This window comes from Mesoplodon mirus (genome assembly GCF_964341445.2).
Source record: "Mesoplodon mirus genome assembly, chromosome: 13".
Lineage (NCBI taxonomy): Eukaryota > Metazoa > Chordata > Mammalia > Artiodactyla > Ziphiidae > Mesoplodon > Mesoplodon mirus.
The window spans coordinates 48,614,071-48,634,072 of NC_138989.1; the positions used below are offsets into that span (position 1 = coordinate 48,614,071).

The following is a 20,002-nucleotide window of genomic DNA, read 5'->3' on the forward strand; positions in this document are numbered from 1 at the left end:
ACTCCTAAACAGTTTTTCAAGTTAATCAGAATTAGAGACTCAAGAAAGTAAACTCTTCACATTTTACAAGCTTAGCTCTAAAGATCGAAGAGTGATTTAGGTGAATCACTTGATATATCTTTGTTGACAACCCATGACCATTTATGCCAATATAAGTATAGATCTGTGTCACCCAAAGAAAATATGTAGAATTTTATGGGCTATTTTAGTCAGAGATTTATGGTTATGTTTGTGTCTGAGTTGTTTTCTGAACATAATACATTGGTATATCATGAGTTTGCTTACACATATTAAGTTAACTTACAGTGCATTGCTGGCTGCAGAAACCACACATATTTTATAAGAAATGACACACTCAGTAGATCGTCTTCACTTTCTTCCCCATCTATTTATAAATTGTTATTAACAGGGCAAAAAATGAGCTTCTCTTTTTGCGGCCCTGATATATTTCATGTTTAAAATCAAAAGCAACCATCCTATTCAATCTTTTAAAATGAGGAAACTGGAGAATGTACAATTTTCATCCATAGAGATCAAAAAAGGTTCTGCTTGTTATTAACCCTAATGGCTTTCAGGGAGGAAGCAGCACTCTAGCTGGAGAATTAGTATTTTCAAAGTCTCTATTTAGGGAAAAAGATTATAGAGAACACATATCCTATGTTTTAGTCCTCAGATCCCAGGGTGAATAATGATTCCAACATTTGAAGAATTTTCTGTGGTCCTTTTCATTATTCCTTATGGCCAGTTTTATAAGCAGGTTTCTGATTGTATGATTCTTGGCAGGAGTCGTGTTAACTTAATGAAACATTATTCTGCTCACTCTTTGTTTGCATTGGCTCAGAGGCCACAGAGGGGTCTTTTTTCAAAAGTGAAAAGTGCTTTAAGATGGCCTGAAGTGTGTGCATAGGATCTCTTTTGAGACATCAATTACACACAGATGAGGAGCTTCCTGGAGGAAGTGAGAAGGGTACTAATAAAGGTTTTGGTGCCCTCAGGGAGTATTCACACTGACAGTTTATCAGTGGCAGTTTTATACGAGGGGAGAGAAAGGAAAATGAGGGGACCCTGGAGCTGTGAAGGGAGTGTTCAACTAACTTTCGAAAATGTCGCCCAACTATTTGGTGTGTCTCTGCTCTCAGTGTTATATGTCTGGTCTTGCTGGAGGCTTTTCAGGAGCTTGTCTGCGACTGCTCCTGTGTGATTTTACATCAGATGACACATGAGCCTTCTTTGTGTTCACCATCCATTTCCACCTGACAGCCATTCCTGAGAATCTTGTAGGAGGGAAGGGAATTGTTTCAGTGACTGCGTCAGGCCCCCTGATTTTCTTAGGTTAGGCTACTTTGTCAAAGTAGGTTAGGCTACTTTGTCTTTTATCCAACGTCTGAATTTTCGTTAACAGCTTTGTTGGCTCGTACAGACACCTGTTCTACATTGGTGGGCCAGGGAAACTTAAGTATGTGAAAATGTTGTTTAAGTTACACATGGAAGAAAATACAGAGGAAAAAGAATACTCTTCACAGTCAGAAATGATCATTGGCAGGATGTAAAACTTCCTCTGCCCACTCTTTCTCATTCTCCTTTCTTTCATTCCAGCCCACAGCTTTCCCAGTTCAGAAGTATGAGGGACTTCAGAAGTTCATGCAGGCCTGGATCCTCTCTCATGCCAGCATTTTACTTAAGCCAGTCAATTAAAGTAGACATCATTCTAATAGTAAATGCCCAGAGGGATGGGAATCTCACAGACTCATTTATATTTGTCTCTCTGTGTTTTTGATAACTTTTATAGTCAAGAAATTTTTCCTTATGCTGAAATCTCTTGAGCTTTTAATTAAACCAATTTTCGCTTGTATTTCCCTCTGATGATGGAGAACAGCTGGGCATCATCTAGATATCACCCCCTTCATCTTAACTTCTCCAAATAACTTGTCCCAGCCCTTTCAAACATTACTTATAGATACTATTTTCCATTTCTTTTACCCATTAGGGACCTCTTGTTCTTACATATTTCTCCATGAACTATGAACTTTATTCTTGTGTAAGTGGATTTTGGTCAATTTTAACAGCCCAGAGTCATGAAAGAAAAAAAAGTTTTCTTTTTAAGTGCAGATAAAGTGACCCATTTAAATGTACTTTCCCCCTCTTTTCTTGTGCTAGGAGGGAAATATTTCATAATATAAAGACTGGAAATAGGGTATGGTCTCATGATAAAAGCAAACTCCCTCTCAAATAAAACCAAAATTAAAGGTACTCCCCCAATTACCTATCCTGACAAGCCAGATTTCTTTTTGATTGATATAGTTTGTGATTGGTATAGAGGAACAAAAGCATCCATGCTCTTAAAATGAAGTACTTTTTTCCATGATGCCAGATAATCCATTCTTTCGTTTTCTCTAAAGTGACGGTGTGTAACCATTTCTCAAACAGTTAACCATGTGTTTATCTAACTCTAACCCTAACCCTAACTGTTTGCGGCGTATGGATACATTACATGGTGTCCTAATCATTTTTATTCTTGAATTTTTTCCCTTTAAAATAAGTTTTAGATCCAAAGGAACATTCATACATTTTATTTTCTATTACATTTACTTTCTTTAAAGTTCTATAATTATTTTATCAGAAATAAATAATTAGGGAGAATGGTTTCTTCTCCCTTTCTTGTACACTGGAGTTCTCTCTCTTTTTTTTTTTTTGCTGTACGCGGGCCTCTCACTGTTGTGGCCTCTCCCGTTGCGGAGCACAGGCTCCGGACGCACAGGCTCAGCAGCCATGGCTCACGGGCCCAGCCGCTCCGCGGCATATGGGATCCTCCCAGACCGGGGCACGAACCCGTATCCCCTGCATCAGCAGGCAGACTCTCAACCACTGCGCCACCAGGGAGGCCCTGGAGTTCTCTTTTATATGTTGAGGAATGAAGTAGTAGTGCCCATGAATGAAGCACTTATCCTTGACCTGTACCAACCTTTTAATGATATTCTTCCTGCATGCTTTTTTCTATTTCTCATTTTCTAGGTGGGTTCCTGTATTTCTGTGTAGATGTTTCAGGAACTTGCTGCAGTGTAGAAGATCACAGGTGTTGTGCGATACAAGATAATAGCTTCTAATGTTTCCCCCCTCACAGCAGCTTACTGGGTTATTATTCTCCATAATTCTGAGAGGAATCTGTGTTCGTTCTCTGGTAGGAGCAGTTAGGTGGTTAGAGGCTGGTACCTATCATATATGCTTTTCCTATTAAATATTTTCATCTCTGGTTTGAGTTTCTCTTGTCTGAGTTTAAAGGAATATTTTTATGGATATCCAGAGGTACTAGTATAACTAAATTGCCCTGATGATAAATTGAGTGCTTGTTAAGAGGGATTCCTATACCTTCAGTTCCTCCTAGTCACCTGTAGAGATTCAGTGTCCTGTCCGGTGCAAACCAAAGTGTTTGTGAACCATTTGTGGACATTGCAATTAAATCGTGATACATCTAGTTCCGGGATATCAGATGAGCATCATTTGTAGCATATGATATCAGCCACCCAAATCTTTAAGGTGTCCGGCATGATTACATCTTATGGAGCACATTCTTACTGATACACATGGCTGGTATAATTATCATCTGATTCTTTATTCCTCCTGGTTTATTTTGCTCCCTTTTCTGTAGACCTCTTCTGAGTAAGAAGAGGACTTCATTGGCCTAGTGAAGCAGGCTGTAAAGTATAGTAATATTTTTAGTTATATTAGATATATTTTATTCATAGAGAATGTTCAAATATTATCTAATATCAATACTTAAAATGTTTAAACACTGTCTCCCTTGAAAGTCTTCAGGGAAAATTGCTGTTTCCATTATTTTATTGCTATTGTTTCTCTATTTAAATGCTTGCCTCTCATATCCTTTGAATGTTTTCTTTTAATGAAGTAAGGAAAATTGTTTAAATCTATTTACCTAAACCTATCTTGGAATAAGGACTGCTTTGAGAGAAGTGGTTCTCCTTAGTCTGGATCCAGAAAGGATTAAGGAATTGTCTTTTCTCTGAAAGAAATTGAATCCTGGAAATATTTAGTTGGGGTCAAATGGGTTTGTCTGGTTGTCGTTAAGTTACCTTTAACAGTTTTGGGCATGTATTTCGTTGCTGTGTATATCCACAATATCTGATATGCACAATTTCAAATGTAAGTATGATACATAAGACATATTACAATACAAACATAAGCTTTTTTGATTATTTGCCAATCTTGGGATACTTTTGAATTTCCTGCTTATTGATTTTTTAAAACAAATTTTAGTTGTCACCACCAGGTCTTTGTAGACTTGGTTTTTCTCAGGCAGAATTAATAGTTCTGTACCATTGTTTTTTGAAAAAAAAGTATTTTTAAGAAACCTGTGGTCTCAAAGTCAGGTCTTAGGTTTTAATCAGTGTTTTCCTATGCATTTTATACAGTACTTGGCACGAAGGTGCTCAATAAAAGTTTTACAATTGAATGAATGATTAATAAATAAACAATTAAGCCCCCTCTAAGACCCAGCCCTCTTTTAAAATGTGATTGAATTCTCACAGTGTGCCACGGTATTATCCCTAATATACTGTGTGCTCTTCGATTTCAATTTTATTTATAAAAACTCTATTAAGCCTATAGTGTATGTCAAGATCATTTTGATAGAAAACTGTTTTTTGATTTGAGTGCATCTAGTTTGATTGTTCAGAAAATCGAAAGGAAGTGGTCAGAGGAAGAACTGATAGAAGTGAAGTTCTCCCTGCCTTCATTAGCCGTTTGAACCCCGGTTACCTTGGATAGCCAGTTACTTAGTGTGTAGTTTAATTGACATATAAAGATTAATATCTTTGTTGCAGTGACTCTCATATACCCAGATCCTGGGCTTTTGTGGTTCTGCACCCACCCAACTCCTGCCATTTCAAGTAAACATTGTGATTTCTAATTTTGACTTTTAAATGATACTTATTTCACCATGCAAAACCTCCAGACTCTTAAAATAAGGCAACGAGTAAGGATGGCAGAAGGAAGCGTATCCACGTTTAGTGGCAGGTCATACAACTTTCCAACTGCATAGGATGTTTTGCATAGGATGTTTTGTAGTTTGGTTTTCGTACTTTCCCTAATTGACTGTAGAATAATTTTAAAAATTTTAATGAAGTTTCTGTTTTCAAATTTTAAAAATTCATATTTTATATATACTTTAGCACAGTAAAAAACTATGCATTGCTGACCTCCCCATTCATGAATTCTTGTTAAAAATGGTAATTGAAAGTTAACTTCAGAAACAGATATTTTAGATAAATTTAATGAAAATCAAATTGGACAGTTTAGTTTAATAAACATTTATAGACCAATGGCTCTGTGCCTGTCTTTGCACAGAAGTAAGTCCCTGAGTTTCTGGGCCTGTGGGTGGCAAGGCAGACGCAAGCACCAGTATGGCAGGGACTGTCATGGATTCATACACTAAGTTCCAAGGAAAGGGTGGGGAAGATTAAGTCTACCTCGGAGACTGGGATAGTCAGGAAAGCTTTGGGGAAGCTGTTTGAGTTTGGTCTGTCGAGTTTGCTAGGCAGAAAGGTGGAAGAGGGACGGTCAGAGCAAGTGAGACATACAGCAAGTATCTGTGTTCAGGAAATGGCACAAGTTCTCGACTGACTGGATCAGAGAGGGTGGCAGTTGGGAAGGCAACCAGATGTGAGACTAGAAATAAAGAGAGAGTCAAGATTGCATTCTGCTTTCTCCCTTCTTTGTGTCTTGGGCTAAAGGTAAGAGCCCTCTTGTATACCTGTCAGTGGATTAGTACTTAGATTGGGGGGAATGTCATCCATACCCTCTCTAGCACTCAACTTAAAAAATATGAGCTCTAAGCCATATTTTCCAGTTCAGTCACATTGTCAAGTTGAATGGTGAATGAAAAAGAAGGGAGAGCGGGACAACTTGGGACTCTAAGAAAAGAGGCTGAAATCCAGTCTTCTTGGAACACAGTCGGCAGTTTCTCTAGCCTTCTAGGCTGTCTCATGATTACCTGTAATCCTCCGTCTCCCTTTGGTCCCAGCCTTCTAAGTAGAATATTTTGGAGGAGGGGTTTGGGAATCTGAGGGTGAATGAGGGTAGAGGTAGATGAGCAACAGCTACTGAAAATCCCATTAACTCTTTGAATTAAAAACTAGCAGATTAGCTTTTAACTATGCCTTTGTCTTGCCTGGTTTGGGCAGGCAAGCAAAAACGTAAACAGAAATAATATTTCTATACCTTTTAGCACATGTTTTCTCGTCTTCGGCTTGTCCAGCTATGAAAAGGGCAGGCAGTCTTGTGGGGTTTCCAGGTATAAAATCCTGGCATGCGTTTTGTGATGGTGCCAGTGTACAGTTAGGAAAAAAAAGAAAAAAAGCTTCTATTCTACCCTGAATGCCAAGAAGATATCACTTTCTAAGCTTCATGTCAGTGTTAGATATTTATCAGATAAAACATCTGTCCTAATTCTTCACTCTCCTGGCTCCTGTTGTAATTTCACATACAGGGGATTTCCCCTGGTCCTTTCTCGAACATTAATTTTTCTTTGGCTTGTATATTAGAGGCCAAACTCAGCCCCTTAGATAAATATTCAGGCAACTGTTTAAAATAAGCCCTGTATTATTTATTTATCACATCTGTTAAGAAAGCTGCAAGGATAAAGTAAAAACTGTGTGTTTCGTCAGAATATGAATATGCAAGAATATGTTCAACTACCTCTCTAACTATGGCAGTTTTGAGAATCAGCCACCCTCATCAGATACATGGCAGAAGAATGAATAAAGTCACTTCGATGCTCATGTTTGGGGTCTATATTGTCAATGGACGTGCACACACACACACACACATATGCAGGCACACTGTTTGGGGCCTATGGATGCATTACATTGTGTCCTAATCATTTTTATTCTTGAATTTTTTCCCTTTAAAATAAGTTTTAGATCCAAAGGAACATTCATACATTTTATTTTCTATTACATTTACTTTCTTTAAAGTTCTATAATTATTTTATCAGAAATAAATAATTAGGGACAATGGTTTGACCCAGAGAAATAGGACCAACTTCAGAAAGAGGAATCGGGTATCGGGTAGGAAAATGACTCTGTAGTAAAGGAATTCTCATGATGCTTCACTTGGGTCTAGGCTGGAATGTGAATGTAAGATAGAGTAAAACAGAGTTGAGGTAAAGGAAATTGAATCACCTCAAGAAAAAACTTCACAGTATTCCTTGAAGCTTGTTTCAGTTTTATTGTCCTGCCCTCCAAATGAAATTCTGGTAAAGTTGAACAGAATCTTTCTTTTGGAAACACTATATGTAAATATATGTGAATCACTCTTAACACAGTGCAGTAGTGAATTTAAACAACCATTCAGTGTATACTGAAATAGGTATCACAATACCCTGTGGTTTCCTAGGTCAGGAACAAATAGAGCAAGTCATAACTTAGATATCTATTATCCTCAGGAAGTGACAGCTGATTGTATACTGCTTATTGTAGCAGTCACAAAATATAAGACATAAAGCTTTGATTACATCTACGCTGATTCATTATTTGTTGTTTTTTTGATCCTGCTGCATTGAAGTTTACCTTTGAAACACTTACACTTATGAATAAAATCATTTCCTAAGAAAATTAGTAAATTTGTTTCTATGTCCAGTAAGCAGAAGCATTCTCCTGTTTTCCACAAATTTCCTGAAACCCATGTACTGTATTTGGTTATCCTTTTTAACTACCATTAAGTTTGTATTTTTCTAGGTGGCAATACTAATTTAAGAATGTGAAAGTAATGAAATGTATTTGCTAATGCACACTTTACTTCTGGCTGGGCTTACATTCCATCCATTTAGGTCTGTTCATTTGGGATCGTATATCCTATCTGCCACCTTCCTCTCACCTCCCCAGTTTGTCACACTTCTTATCGACTCCAGAACATTGAAAAGGCCATCTATGTAATCAGTACAAAAATAAATTTATCTTTAGAATATAAACCTATGATTATTTCTAATCTTTCTTGATAAGTAAGCTTTGGCAAAGTGTTACAAATTAGTGATGATTCCAAGGAGAGAAGCCTAGAAGCCATAGTTTATGCAAGCAGTGTTATAAAATGTTTCTTTACTAGAACATTTAGACTGTTTTAAGCAAAAAATGTCATATTGTATTGAATAGAAAAAAGTTACCTGGTCTTAAACTCAGGGACTTCTCTCCCTGTATCCCTGGGCAAATCCTTTTGCAGCTTCAACCTTAGTGTTTCCTGGGCCAATCGCTCTCAGTTTTTTCTTGTCAGAGCTCAACGTCTTGTTCCCTGTACCCTCATTAACTTCCTGTTTCAGGTCCTCCAACATGACGCATGTAAATTAAACTTCTTTAGACATTAAATTTTTTGTATCAGTTCTTGGCCTTGAAGCCAAATATTCTAAGCGGAAGATTATGGACCTGGCCTTGGACCCCAGCTCTGCTGTTTCACTTGGCTGTGTGACCATGGGCAAGTTATTGACCCTTTCTGAGCTCTAGTTTTCTCTCTTCAATGTGGAGATGATACTTTTCCATCTCGCAAGGAAGCTGTGAGGATGAAATGAGATCCCATATGTCCAGCACCTGGCATTAATAACTAACAATTATTTTATCTTCCAAAACGTGTTCATTTTGGCTTCCTGATTACTTTCTGTTACTAAAACAAAACTTAACTCTTTTTTCCAAGTATGCTCTTTCATGGACCACATGTTCATTTCTAGGCAACATGAGCTTGAGTCCGTCTAAAGCAGTGCTCTCGACACTAACACGTGCATATGCCTCCATTTTTTTTAACTCTTATGATTTGTACATTTTATTGTATTTATGTTTCATATCAAAATAAAATATTTTAAATAAGCATTGAACTATAGTTAGTAACATGGAAGCTAAAGTATTTGGTGGGAGGTGTATAGATCTTTTTTTCTTTTTAGCATCTTTATTGGAGTATAATTGCTTTACAATGTTGTATCAGTTTCTGCTGTATAACAAAGTGAATCAGATATATGCATACATATACCCCCATAACCCCTCCCTCTTACGTCTCCCTCCCACCCTCCCTATCCCAGCCCTCTAGGTGGTCACAAAGCACGGAGCTGATCTCCCTGTGCTATGCAGCTGCTTCCCACTAGCTATCTGTTTTACATTTGGTAGTGTATATATTCCCATGCCACTCTCTCACTTCGTCCCAGCTTACCCTTCCCAATCCCCGTGTCCTCAAGTCCATTCTCTACATCTGCATCTTTATTCCTGTCCTGCCCCTAGGTTCATCAGAACCATTTTTTTTTAGATTCCATATATATATATATATATATATATATATATATATATATATATATATATATATATATATGTATTAACATACTGTATTTGTTTTTCTCTTTCTGACTTACTTTACTCTGTATGACAGACCCTAGGTCCATCCACCTCACTACAAATAACTCAATTTGTTTCCTTTTATGGCTGAGTAATATTCCATTGCATATATGTGCCACATCTTCTTTATCCACTCATCTGTTGATGGACACTTAGGTTGCTTCCATGTCCTGGCTATTGTAAATAGAGCTGCAATGAACATTGTGGTACATGACTCTTTTTGAATTATGGTTTTCTCAGGGTATATGCCCAGTAGTGGGATTGCATATGCCTCCATTTTTGACTAGAATCATTTTTAACTCCTCCATCTTCCTTTAAAACTCAGGTCAGAATCCTCCCAAGTTACTGTTCCTTGGAAAATTTTCTTGGATTAGCGTAAACCCTGGTGTCCTTAAGAAGTCTTATTTTGAGATTTTACAATATGTTCTCAAGCTGTTTTCTTCCATCTAGCTTCCCCTTGCCTCCTGTATTTGACATATGCCTTCATTCTGCCACTAATCATAGTGCTTCCTCACTTTGATTTTCCAAATAAACTCCTTCTCCCATCAGGTACACAGAGAAGGCCTGTATCTACACTGCTGCCAAAGTGTGAAATCTGGTATCCCAGGCAGAATGTCTGAGGAGGCCAGAAAGAAGCGTTGGAGCTCCAGCACAGGTGTCATAGAGCAGAAAGTGATGGTGGGCTTGACTTCTATAGACTAGGTGCCCGGAAAGCTTGACTCTGGTAAAAAAATAAAAAAAATGAGCAGATTATATTGTAATCTGCAACGGACATGATTTTCTTGAAAGTAATTCTCTTCAGTTGACACCCAGCATCTCAGATTTCATTTTTCCTTCTCCATGCTGTTTGCCTTGACCCATAGAAGAGGATACACACACCCCAGTAGACCATAGATTCTATAGAAGGAGGGCTGTTAAATAAAAGAATCATAGTACCTCTGAGGTTGGTAGATTGAAGACAATTTCATCAATGTAGATTCTTTCTTCAGAATGCTGTGCATTGCCCAGCCTCCCTACTCAGCTCCAGGAAGTACCTACTGACTCCCAACTCTTGAGACAGATATTGTGTTCTTTTTTATGTCTATACAATAGCCCAAAACATAGAAATTATCATCAATTAATGGGTAAGGAAACCGAGGCTTAGAGAGGTTCAGTGTAACCGTGGCCACACAATTATTAAATGATCCCGTCTTTTAAATCGAGGTACTCTTCTTTTTACTGTGCTATTTTGCCTTATTTTACGTATCCATTTTCAACTGGAGAAAAGCTCCAAGTGAGGTAATTACAGTGGCTATAAAAAAAGGAATTCAAATTAGTAATACCATTGTCTCTCTGTTTCTAGTTTGTGCGAAGCAGGTAACTGATGAGGCATCTTCCACTCGAGATTCAAGCCTTCCTAACACAGCAGTGCAGAGCAAGTTAGTGTCTTCCTTTCAGCAACACACCAAAAAGGCTCTCAAGCAGGTAAGGTTGCTGGCATTTCTTCTTTGTCCCTCAGTTCTACCTACTTAAGGTAATGGAAGTAATGCATAGAAAGTAAAATAAATAAGAACATAGTAATCAGAAAGCAACAGAGATGTCCTAGATTCAACTAATCCCTTAATATTCAATATGCTGATTTGAATCTATGCTAAAAACTAGGAGAGGCTTGGCTGAGACCTTTGATGTAAAATAGAAGAGGGAAAATGTGTTTGGAATCATATAGAACTAAGATTTTGTGTGTGTGTGTTTTATAGCAAGTATATTGGGTTCATACATGCGTTGCATATTTTAAAAATAATGTCTCCCTTTATGGTCTTGTGTTTATCTGATAGTCGACGTCAAAATAAATGTAATGTCTTTCTTATTACTGAAATGCATTGTTATAAATAAGAAAAATAGCAATCGTGCCTTGCTTGTATGTAGGCTATCCATTAGTGCGTTTGGTGCTGAATAGAGGTCAACTTTGCAGTATCATCCCAACATTACGTAAGCAGTCTTGAGTCGTGTGTCCTTGTCCAGAGACGGTGCTGGGAAGTGTGGTTATAATGTTGGGCTCTGGGCTCAGACATAAGCTGCTTACAACCCTTGCTACTGTGTGACTCTGGGTAAGCTACTTCTCTCCTCTGAATCTTAAACTCCTTCTCTAGAAGATGTAGAAAATAAAAGTACCCTTCACATGGGTATGATCCAAGAATTAAGTGAGGTGATACACTGAAAGCATGTGGTAGAATGAGTGGTCCATAATAATGACTCAATAAATGTTAGCTTCTGCTACCCAGCCCAGAAATGCTGAATGTGCCCAGAAGAAAAGAAAGAGATGCTATGGTTAGAGGGGAACATTGCATGATTGTAATAGTAATAAGGTCAATAAATATAAAGCTTACATATTTAGTCCTGAATTCATGGTTTTCCCTTGTTTAACTGCTTTCTTCATTTTTTATTTTCATCCTACTGAGACAGCCACCTCCACTTCACCCCTTGCTGACCCTTACCAAGTCTAGGAATAGAGGTGTCATTCTAACTGATATATTTATAGCAAGAAGGAGAAGCCGTGTATTTAAATAAAGTTTAAAATGTTTTTAAAGTCCCACCAGCCTTTAAAGCTACTTAATATTCAATCCAATCCCCTAGACTTAGAAAGTCTCCACCTACTCCTCTATTACAAACAAGGAAACTTAGGAAAGAAACTTAACATTTTTGTAGTTAATTCTGTTACTTTTAAATTCTGTGTTAACTACTGAAATTGCAGTATTTCCTTTCATTGGTATTATATTTAGGGTAGTAACAGTGTTTCATCCTACAGAGGTCAAATACTCTTTACTGAGCTTGCCATTTGTATCATTGCTCTTGAGAAATGTTATAGATGCCAAAGAACAAAATTGAATTCAGTGTTGAGATCCCTTTTTAATTGGTGAAATAAAGAATGTATGATGGTAGGGAAGCCTGGAAAAAGGCTGATTCAGGTGGCAAATAGGATGCAGGTACTAAAACACTAACCAGGATGGAACGAAAGATACAAAACTGGATACTGGTAACTGGAGCATTTAAGAAACACAGATGCAATCATAAATGAAACTCATACTTCTGAAAAGCAGTGATTTAGAAAATGTGTATACACTGTGAAATCTTCCTCCATGTGAGTGTACAGATTAACATTCACATCTCTGTATTGCCATGCCTCATTATTTTTTACTTTCTTCATTTTGGTTTCATATCCTTTGAACTTTTTTTTTTTTTTTTTTTTTTTACAATTACTAAAACATTACACAGCTTTGAGTTAGTGGGGATTTTTGTTTGTTTATTTTGTTTGTTGTAGAGCACATGTTCGTGGGAAGTGCCACTTGCTTGATTACGGTCTAAGCCTTGTTTTAAAAACCCTGCCCTGTAAGCTTCTCAGTGTCCTCAAAGAGCTATTTATTAATGTCTTAAAACTTCTTGTTGTATAACCAAGTAACAAATTAGTTACCCATACAATATGGCACAATATAGAGCAGATATGCTGATGTTTGATTAATAATCAAATTCATACTGGAAATACATTTAGAAGGAAAGCTGTTCTTGCAGAATTTTGCCCAGATTCCCTGTAATTGCTGAGTTTCTTCAGACAGCATTTCAAAAATTGACTGAACATGCGGCATTTTAAATTGTAGCAGCCTCAGCAAATCTGCAGCTTTCTTTTTGATAGTTGAATGGCTGTGACCATGTAGAATTCTTTGTAAGTGTATGTGCCATTATATATCCATATATATTTTTTTCCATGGTTGTGAATATGTTTTGTGTGTACACATACAGGAACAAATCATAATCTCACCAATGTAGGGCCAGCCAAATAACCTAATAATAATTACATTAGCTGTCATTTATTTTTATGAATTCTAGACATTATTCTCTGCATTAATAGGCCCTATGCTGTTTAATCCTCATACAAATCCTTTAAAATAATCCTTTAAAATATTTTTCAAATGAGGAAGCTACCACCCAGAGAAACTTACACAAGATTGTCCAGTGAGTATATCTTGGAGATGACATTTGAACCCAGAATCACAGTTTCAGGTTCTGCCTTCTTAACTAGTAGTTCCTTTTAGCATATGCTATATAATAGGATAGATGGATTTTTGACATTATCCAAGGAAATCTACATTCTTGAGTATTTGTATAATGCAAGGGAAACATAGTCATTAAGAATATTATTTCCTGACACAGACTGCTTATGTTCAGTATCGGCACATATTAAAGGGAGGTACTTGGGTGTGTTAGCTTTTACCATTTTATTAGAAGTATATTCTGAGTCAGTGGGGTTTTAGTAGTTCAACTATAGCTTGTCCAGCATAGATTCTTAGAAAGAAGTAGGTGAAAAAAACAAAACAAAACAAAACCTAGTAGCTTTATATGCATAAGTATAGTGAAGAAAAATAATTTAAAACAAACCTCATGCAAAATAAACCAGACATAATTTCCCAGCTCTGAAGCCCTCACCCCCACCCAAAGCATGATGCTGCAGAGAGTGGGTGCTTTAACTTTGCACTGCTGTTGATTGCAGTGTAATTACAGGCTGGACAATATGGAGGCAATAATGCCCCTTGGCTATTGATGTAGAGTACTTTCATTGCTCCTAATATTTGGGTCCTTTTAACTTTCTAATCATCAAAACATTAGTTAATATCATATGTTGGGTGTAATTGCATGAATAGCATGTTGTTATTTCAGTAGTTATATTTCTGAATAGGATCTTCACGATAAGCATGTTCAGAAGCCCCTGGAGAATAACAGATTGCTGATTATTACCTTGTTCCTTGTCTTCTTTCTGCCTTGGTATTTTAGCTTTAATGATCCTAAAAGGTGTGAAATGATTAGATTTTGAATTTCAAGGAAGCATAATTAAGAAAGATTAAATTTGGGAAGTTTCTAAACAGCAGAATCAAATACAAGGTTAAAAAAGGATGGGTTGAGGTCTGTTATGATGGGAGGTAACATGATGGAGAGCAGAACCTTTCTGTGTTGTTCCTGTTGGTTTCTTTGACTTCCTGCATTATTTATTTAGGGTGGTAGAGTTTATTCATAAAGTTGGAGATCCTTTTCCTTCTTCATATCGCAAAACAGACATATTCCTGGTATTTTGCTTTCGCTTTATATGTTTGACCAGTACTGTGAAATTCCAAAGGTTATGTTGCATGATAGCAGTTTCTGGACGTGGGTGTTGACATTTAGCATTCTAGCAACAATGCACATTGTTGGTGCCTGACACAGCCAGCTGTTTCATATGTGTGTATTTCTCATTATTTTAGCATTCACGGCATGTGCTATTTTCCGATTTCTCAGTGAAGGGCTTACCGCATCCAGTGCATTCTTAAGTTACATTGTTGGTATTCTTTCTCTATGAAAACAAAGAAGGTATTACTTGTTTATGCAAATTCCAAGTTAACATGAAGGCCTCTGGCTTTAGATTTTACTTTATTTTTCATTGGGGTGGAAATGAGAATTCTTCCAGGTTTTTAGAGTTATCCCACGCTTTCTGTTTAAAAAATAAAATGTTTATCTAAAGGTTTTCTGTCTCTTTTTACAAGAGAATGTTCTGATACCTCTCTAGAGGAAAGCATGCTCACTCAGCATCTTTTGATTTTCACTTGAAACCAGAATTGTAATTGAGTGATATGATCTTTACTTTCCTAGACTGGTTTAGCTCTGTTATGTTGGTTTCCTTAAATAAGTAAGTTTATTTCCAAGTACAAGCCTGTAAATTTCCTTCATATTGAATGATACCTGCAAGTACTAAACTTGGCAAGTCCAATGTACTCTGTGTAGTTTGGGCATGAGGACATTATATGTCTGGGCAGTTTGAAAGACAAGCCTTTTAGTAGACTGCATTTACACTTGCCATCTGCTTGTTTATTTAGGTTTCGGTATCGCTTCTTTCTAGAATTGAAATTAGGATTTAAAGTTGTTCAGTAAGATATTCCGTTAGCATTCCATTGTATACCTAAGGGTTGAGTAGTTGGAGGTACTTCATTGATATCATCTTCCTAAAATGAATCTAGACTAATATAGTAAGACTTATTGTATAATATTAGTGTCAAAATAAAACCATGCTATAGATTGATCAACAGGGCCACCACTAGCTAATTAAAACCTTTGGTGTAGAATAGAGAAAGTCATCACATCCCCAAGTTGTCACAACAACAAAGAATTCTCCCCTTTCAGGGTATCTTTGTGCGGAGCAAATCTTCCATGACCATCAAAAGTGGCCTTCCTAATTGTATTTTCTTAAGCTATTACATGGATGTATATTTTCCAGGCTGGGGTACCCAAACTTAGATAATTACAAGGTAAATTGCATTTAACCTCTGTTATATTTGTAGCATAAAATAGGAAGTTGTCTTGTTCTCTTGGAATGTTAGCTACAGCTCAGAATTAAGGATAATGGGATACAGGAGTACCCTGTTGTGAAGCAGGGTGCTAGACACAGCCTCAAAGGACTTACTGAGTGGAGGCCAGGTGGCCATCGACCATCCCCCAAAAGCCTATATGAAACATAGCTCTGTAGAGTTCCTATTTAAAAAGCCTTACCAACATTGCTGTCTCTGTTTTACAGAGACATTTACCCTAGTAATTTACTCAGCATTACTCAGCCAGTTAGTTCTCTTGATTCTACAGCCTCATACCGCACAGTCGTTAAGACAGCTCTGCATCAGCCCCTGTTCTGCTGCAAGTCAGCACAGTAGAAGAGGGAGCTTTTAATACCTCTCTTGGGCAGTAGTCAGACTCATTTTTGGGGGGAGGTGAGGAACTTTGGGAAAGGTGTTTATTAACAGGTATCCAAAATTGATGCCCTCAGGCTGAATTTGGCTCAGAGACCTCTGTTTTGTCTGGCACATTGTTTAAAACAGGAAAACTCACCTACAAATCCAGTTGTATTGCTTCTCTTGAGTCATTACTACCACCTCCAATGGGGTATATGTGTCCCAGTCCTCAGCCTCCCCCTTGTCATGGTCTTACCCCAGCTAGTGTGGTCCAAAAATAATTGCACATTTTTCAGGGGATTGGGAGGAGGAAACACGCAGCATGTGTGAGTGGCCCATGGGCACGTAGTTACAGAAATATAGGTATCTAACCAAAGCAAACAAACACACAGACCATGAGCAGCTAGCCTCTTTATTTGCAGAAGGCGTGCCCTGGAGTGAGGAACTGGGAATCACTATACTACTACCTGCCTTGTGGACATAACAGGTGCTAGAGTTCTCTTGTTTGGAGCCAGCCCAAACTATCTCAGACATCTCAGTTGAGTCAACATTGGTTTTTTCCCCTCCATCCACATTCTGATCTGCTCGGAGGGTATCCCCAGGGTCCACAGTCAAATAAATCCTGCTTTCTAGAAAGTGAATTGGAATCCTCAAGGTAGCCTAAAATGGCTCTAGAACGTGAATTCGAATCCTCAAGGTAGCCTAAAATGGCTACGGATCTAGTAAATGCTATCAAGTTGCCCCTTCTCATAGCTGAACTCTGATACTCCTGAGTTTGTTTACTAGCCTGCGGGCTTTACTACTGTGACTGGCGTCATATTAAAAAAGGCTTCCCAAGTTTTGCTTATTTTACCCTAGAAATGTTATTTGGGATAAAAAAATAATGCTTGTTTTTCAGAGGTAAAGCAAAAAAAAAAAAAGTGTATTTTTAATACACTTAAAACAATCATTGAAATGATAGGCATAGTTTTTTATCACTTACAGGCACATAGTGTTGCATTTCAGTATTTAAGAAAACGTTGTACCAGGAAATATTGTTCAAATTTCTGAGCAGGAAATACATATTCAGTAAAAAATCATTGAGACTATAGAAATGGGCTCAATATTGACTAGCATTCCTTATCCCTACCTTGGCTCCAGCTTGGCTGTTTAAAATTCAGAATAGCCTTGGGTTTTTCTTCTTATTACATTATGTATATCATGGTTTATTTCTGTCCAACTGCTAATTTTTCTATAATAGAGTCTTCTCCGCTCTAAAAATTGAGGACAAAAGTTTTGTTACTTTAATAATTATTTACTACAAACACTGTAAAAAGACATGTCATCTTTGACTTTATGATTCCAGCTTCTAAGCCTCTTGTTATATCATCTCTTTTTTTCTTAATCAACATTTTCCAAAATACACCTCCCCACCATGCCATAAAATGAGTATTTTTAAAATGCCTATTTGGATTGCCAAGGGAAAAGTTTGAAATCTATGATGTAAAGACTCCTAAAAACTAATCACTCTTTATACAGGTTTTAATTGTTTTGTGACGTCTTACATAGTGGGTAAAGATGGGCCTAATTGTAATTTCAGGTACTGCGTTGCCTCATTCTGTTTTATCATTGGATTGATAGGTTAATGTCTACAAAGTGCTCGGAGTTCTCACACAAGGCTAGAGAGATTTATGCAATTATGTACACACCTTAATGAAAGAGTAAATATCATAAATATTTTATAGCATACATGCTCTCATTCAGAATATTATTGCCAGCAAGCTAGTGAGGAGGATGGCCTCTTATTCATTTTTGTATCTCCTGTCCGCCCACAGTGCCTAGTACTTTATAAAAGGTCAATAAATGTAAGAATTGAAGGGAAGATGTATCCTGTTATTATTAGCAACAGTATCATTTGTAAGCGATTTCCCAAGCCATTCACTTTCCCACGTGGTTTTAAATCTCATCTGAATATGTCTTTTATCATTTAAGTGATACTTAATTTTTCACATCTGCAGTTATTTGATAGTTAAATCTTATGGTCAACGAAATTTTTCACATCTGCAGTTATTTGATTGCTAAATCTTATGGTCAACGAGTTGGACATTCAGGTAAAACCCTTTGCAAATGGTATTGTTTCTGTCAGCAAGGGGATAGACAGTCAATGCAGTATTTCTGGAGACTGTGACAACTATTGGTCAAAGGACATTAGTCAAGTAACTGAAATGTTATAAAATTGGTAGAAATTACACAGAAACAAGGAATTAAAAGGTTGGAGACTGTGGTCAGCCTTTTAACCTTTTGAGGAGTTTTAGTATTCCTGGAATCGTGAATTTATCTTCTCTTCAATTGTGTCTTCTTAAGACCCTTTTTATTACAGGTAATTTTCTGCATAAAACGATCAGCTAGATAAGCTGTATTTCAAAACTTTCCAGTGTCTTTTCAGTACATTATCATCACCATGGTTGATTCATTTATGAAACACAAAGCACTCCCATTTGGAGCAATTTATTCTCGTATCGGTCTTCTTTTCCCTGGTTTTGCCAGAATGCCGTAATGTTCATGTTCTGAAGGTTAATGCCCAAAGTCAAGCAGACAGAAGCCAAGTGCTGCAAGGTTTCCAAGATTAGGACTGATTCCCTTCACAGAAATAAATGATTCCTGCCATGTTCAGTGATTTTGTGCAGCGCTCCCCGCGGCTGAGTGAGTGCATCAATACTGTAGTCCTTACCTGCTGTACATACTGATGACACTCGGTGTTAACTTGATTGACTGAGCAGCCCACTGGCGAGGACGCACCTGCAAGAGAAGTGCAGACATATATTTTTATCCTGGTCTCGAAACATTTATTTTACATTTCTTTTCCTTGGGAGTCATGGTTTCAAATTCCATGGGCTCTCAAGCCACACTGCTCAGGTAGAGCAAACCTTTATGTGCTGCTTTGTTTTCAGAATTCTACCGAAAATGGTCTCAGGTTTATACCCTTTGCCAAAGCCTGATTTTATGCTTTTGAGGGAAAATGACAGGAAGGTGACGCTTAAGAGTTCTGACAAATGAGTGACTCTGTGGAATTTAAGTTTCTTAAGAGGTTCTATCTAATGATGGGCAAGTGGATCATTTAATTCAATTATGAGAAATCATTTTGACTATATTTTTATGTTCTATTTTATTATCATGTTTTGTAGGCTTTGAGGCAACAGCAGAAGAGAAGAAATGGAGTCTCAATGATGGTAAACAAGACTGTTCCTCGTGTTGTTTTGACACCATTAAAGGTGTCTGATGAGCAGTCGGATTCGCCTTCAGGTAAAGAGCTAAAATATTGTATGCTTGGCCAGTTTCTTCCCGGAGGAGGCTTTCTCACCAAGAGAGATGTCATGAATTTTCTCTGGAACTGAATAATATTTCCACTTGAGGTTTCATTTAATTTTTTTATACCTTAGACTCTTGCAGTGATTCAAAAATAATAGGGTATTTCGCTCTTAAAAACAAAACAAAACAAAAGCTTGCTCATCATCAAAGGACTTCATTTGCTAATGTCAATAGATGCAAGAAAATGTGTAGTACTGCTAGGTGGATTTTTTTGTTGTTGCTTTGGCTTTTGTTTGAATGTTGAACTTTAATGGTGGACCCCATGCTGATGTGTAATGCCATCAAAAGCCGTCCTTCCGTGAGTGTGAATTTGTTTTTCCATCCTCTGCTGCAAAATCAGGAATCCTTTATTAGTTTTTGTGTTCTGGCAGCATTCTTCTCACCTCAGTGCAGCCCTGACCGTTTCTTCTAATTTACCTCTGTCACTTTATCAGCTATGTACCATTCTGTATATTATAGAGTGGTATTTGCGTTTTCTCTTCCTGCTTCAAAATAAAGTTATTAATAAAGGCATGATCTCTCCCTCTCTCCAAGCCTCCCTTCATCCTTCATCCT

General features: G+C 37.3%; 1 protein-coding gene across 2 annotated transcripts in view; it reads left to right on the top strand.

Annotated features, from left to right (window-relative positions):
• Positions 1-20,002, top strand: part of ASXL3 (ASXL transcriptional regulator 3) — a gene marked incomplete at both ends in the record, with an annotated part of 168,100 nt that overhangs the window by 72,049 nt on the left and 76,049 nt on the right. For both annotated transcript variants that reach the window (XM_082640776.1, XM_082640777.1), the window contains 2 exons: positions 10,723-10,844; positions 19,264-19,381. In XM_082640776.1, coding sequence (XP_082496902.1) covers positions 10,723-10,844; positions 19,264-19,381 — 240 coding nt within the window. The remainder of the gene's footprint in view (positions 1-10,722; positions 10,845-19,263; positions 19,382-20,002) is intronic.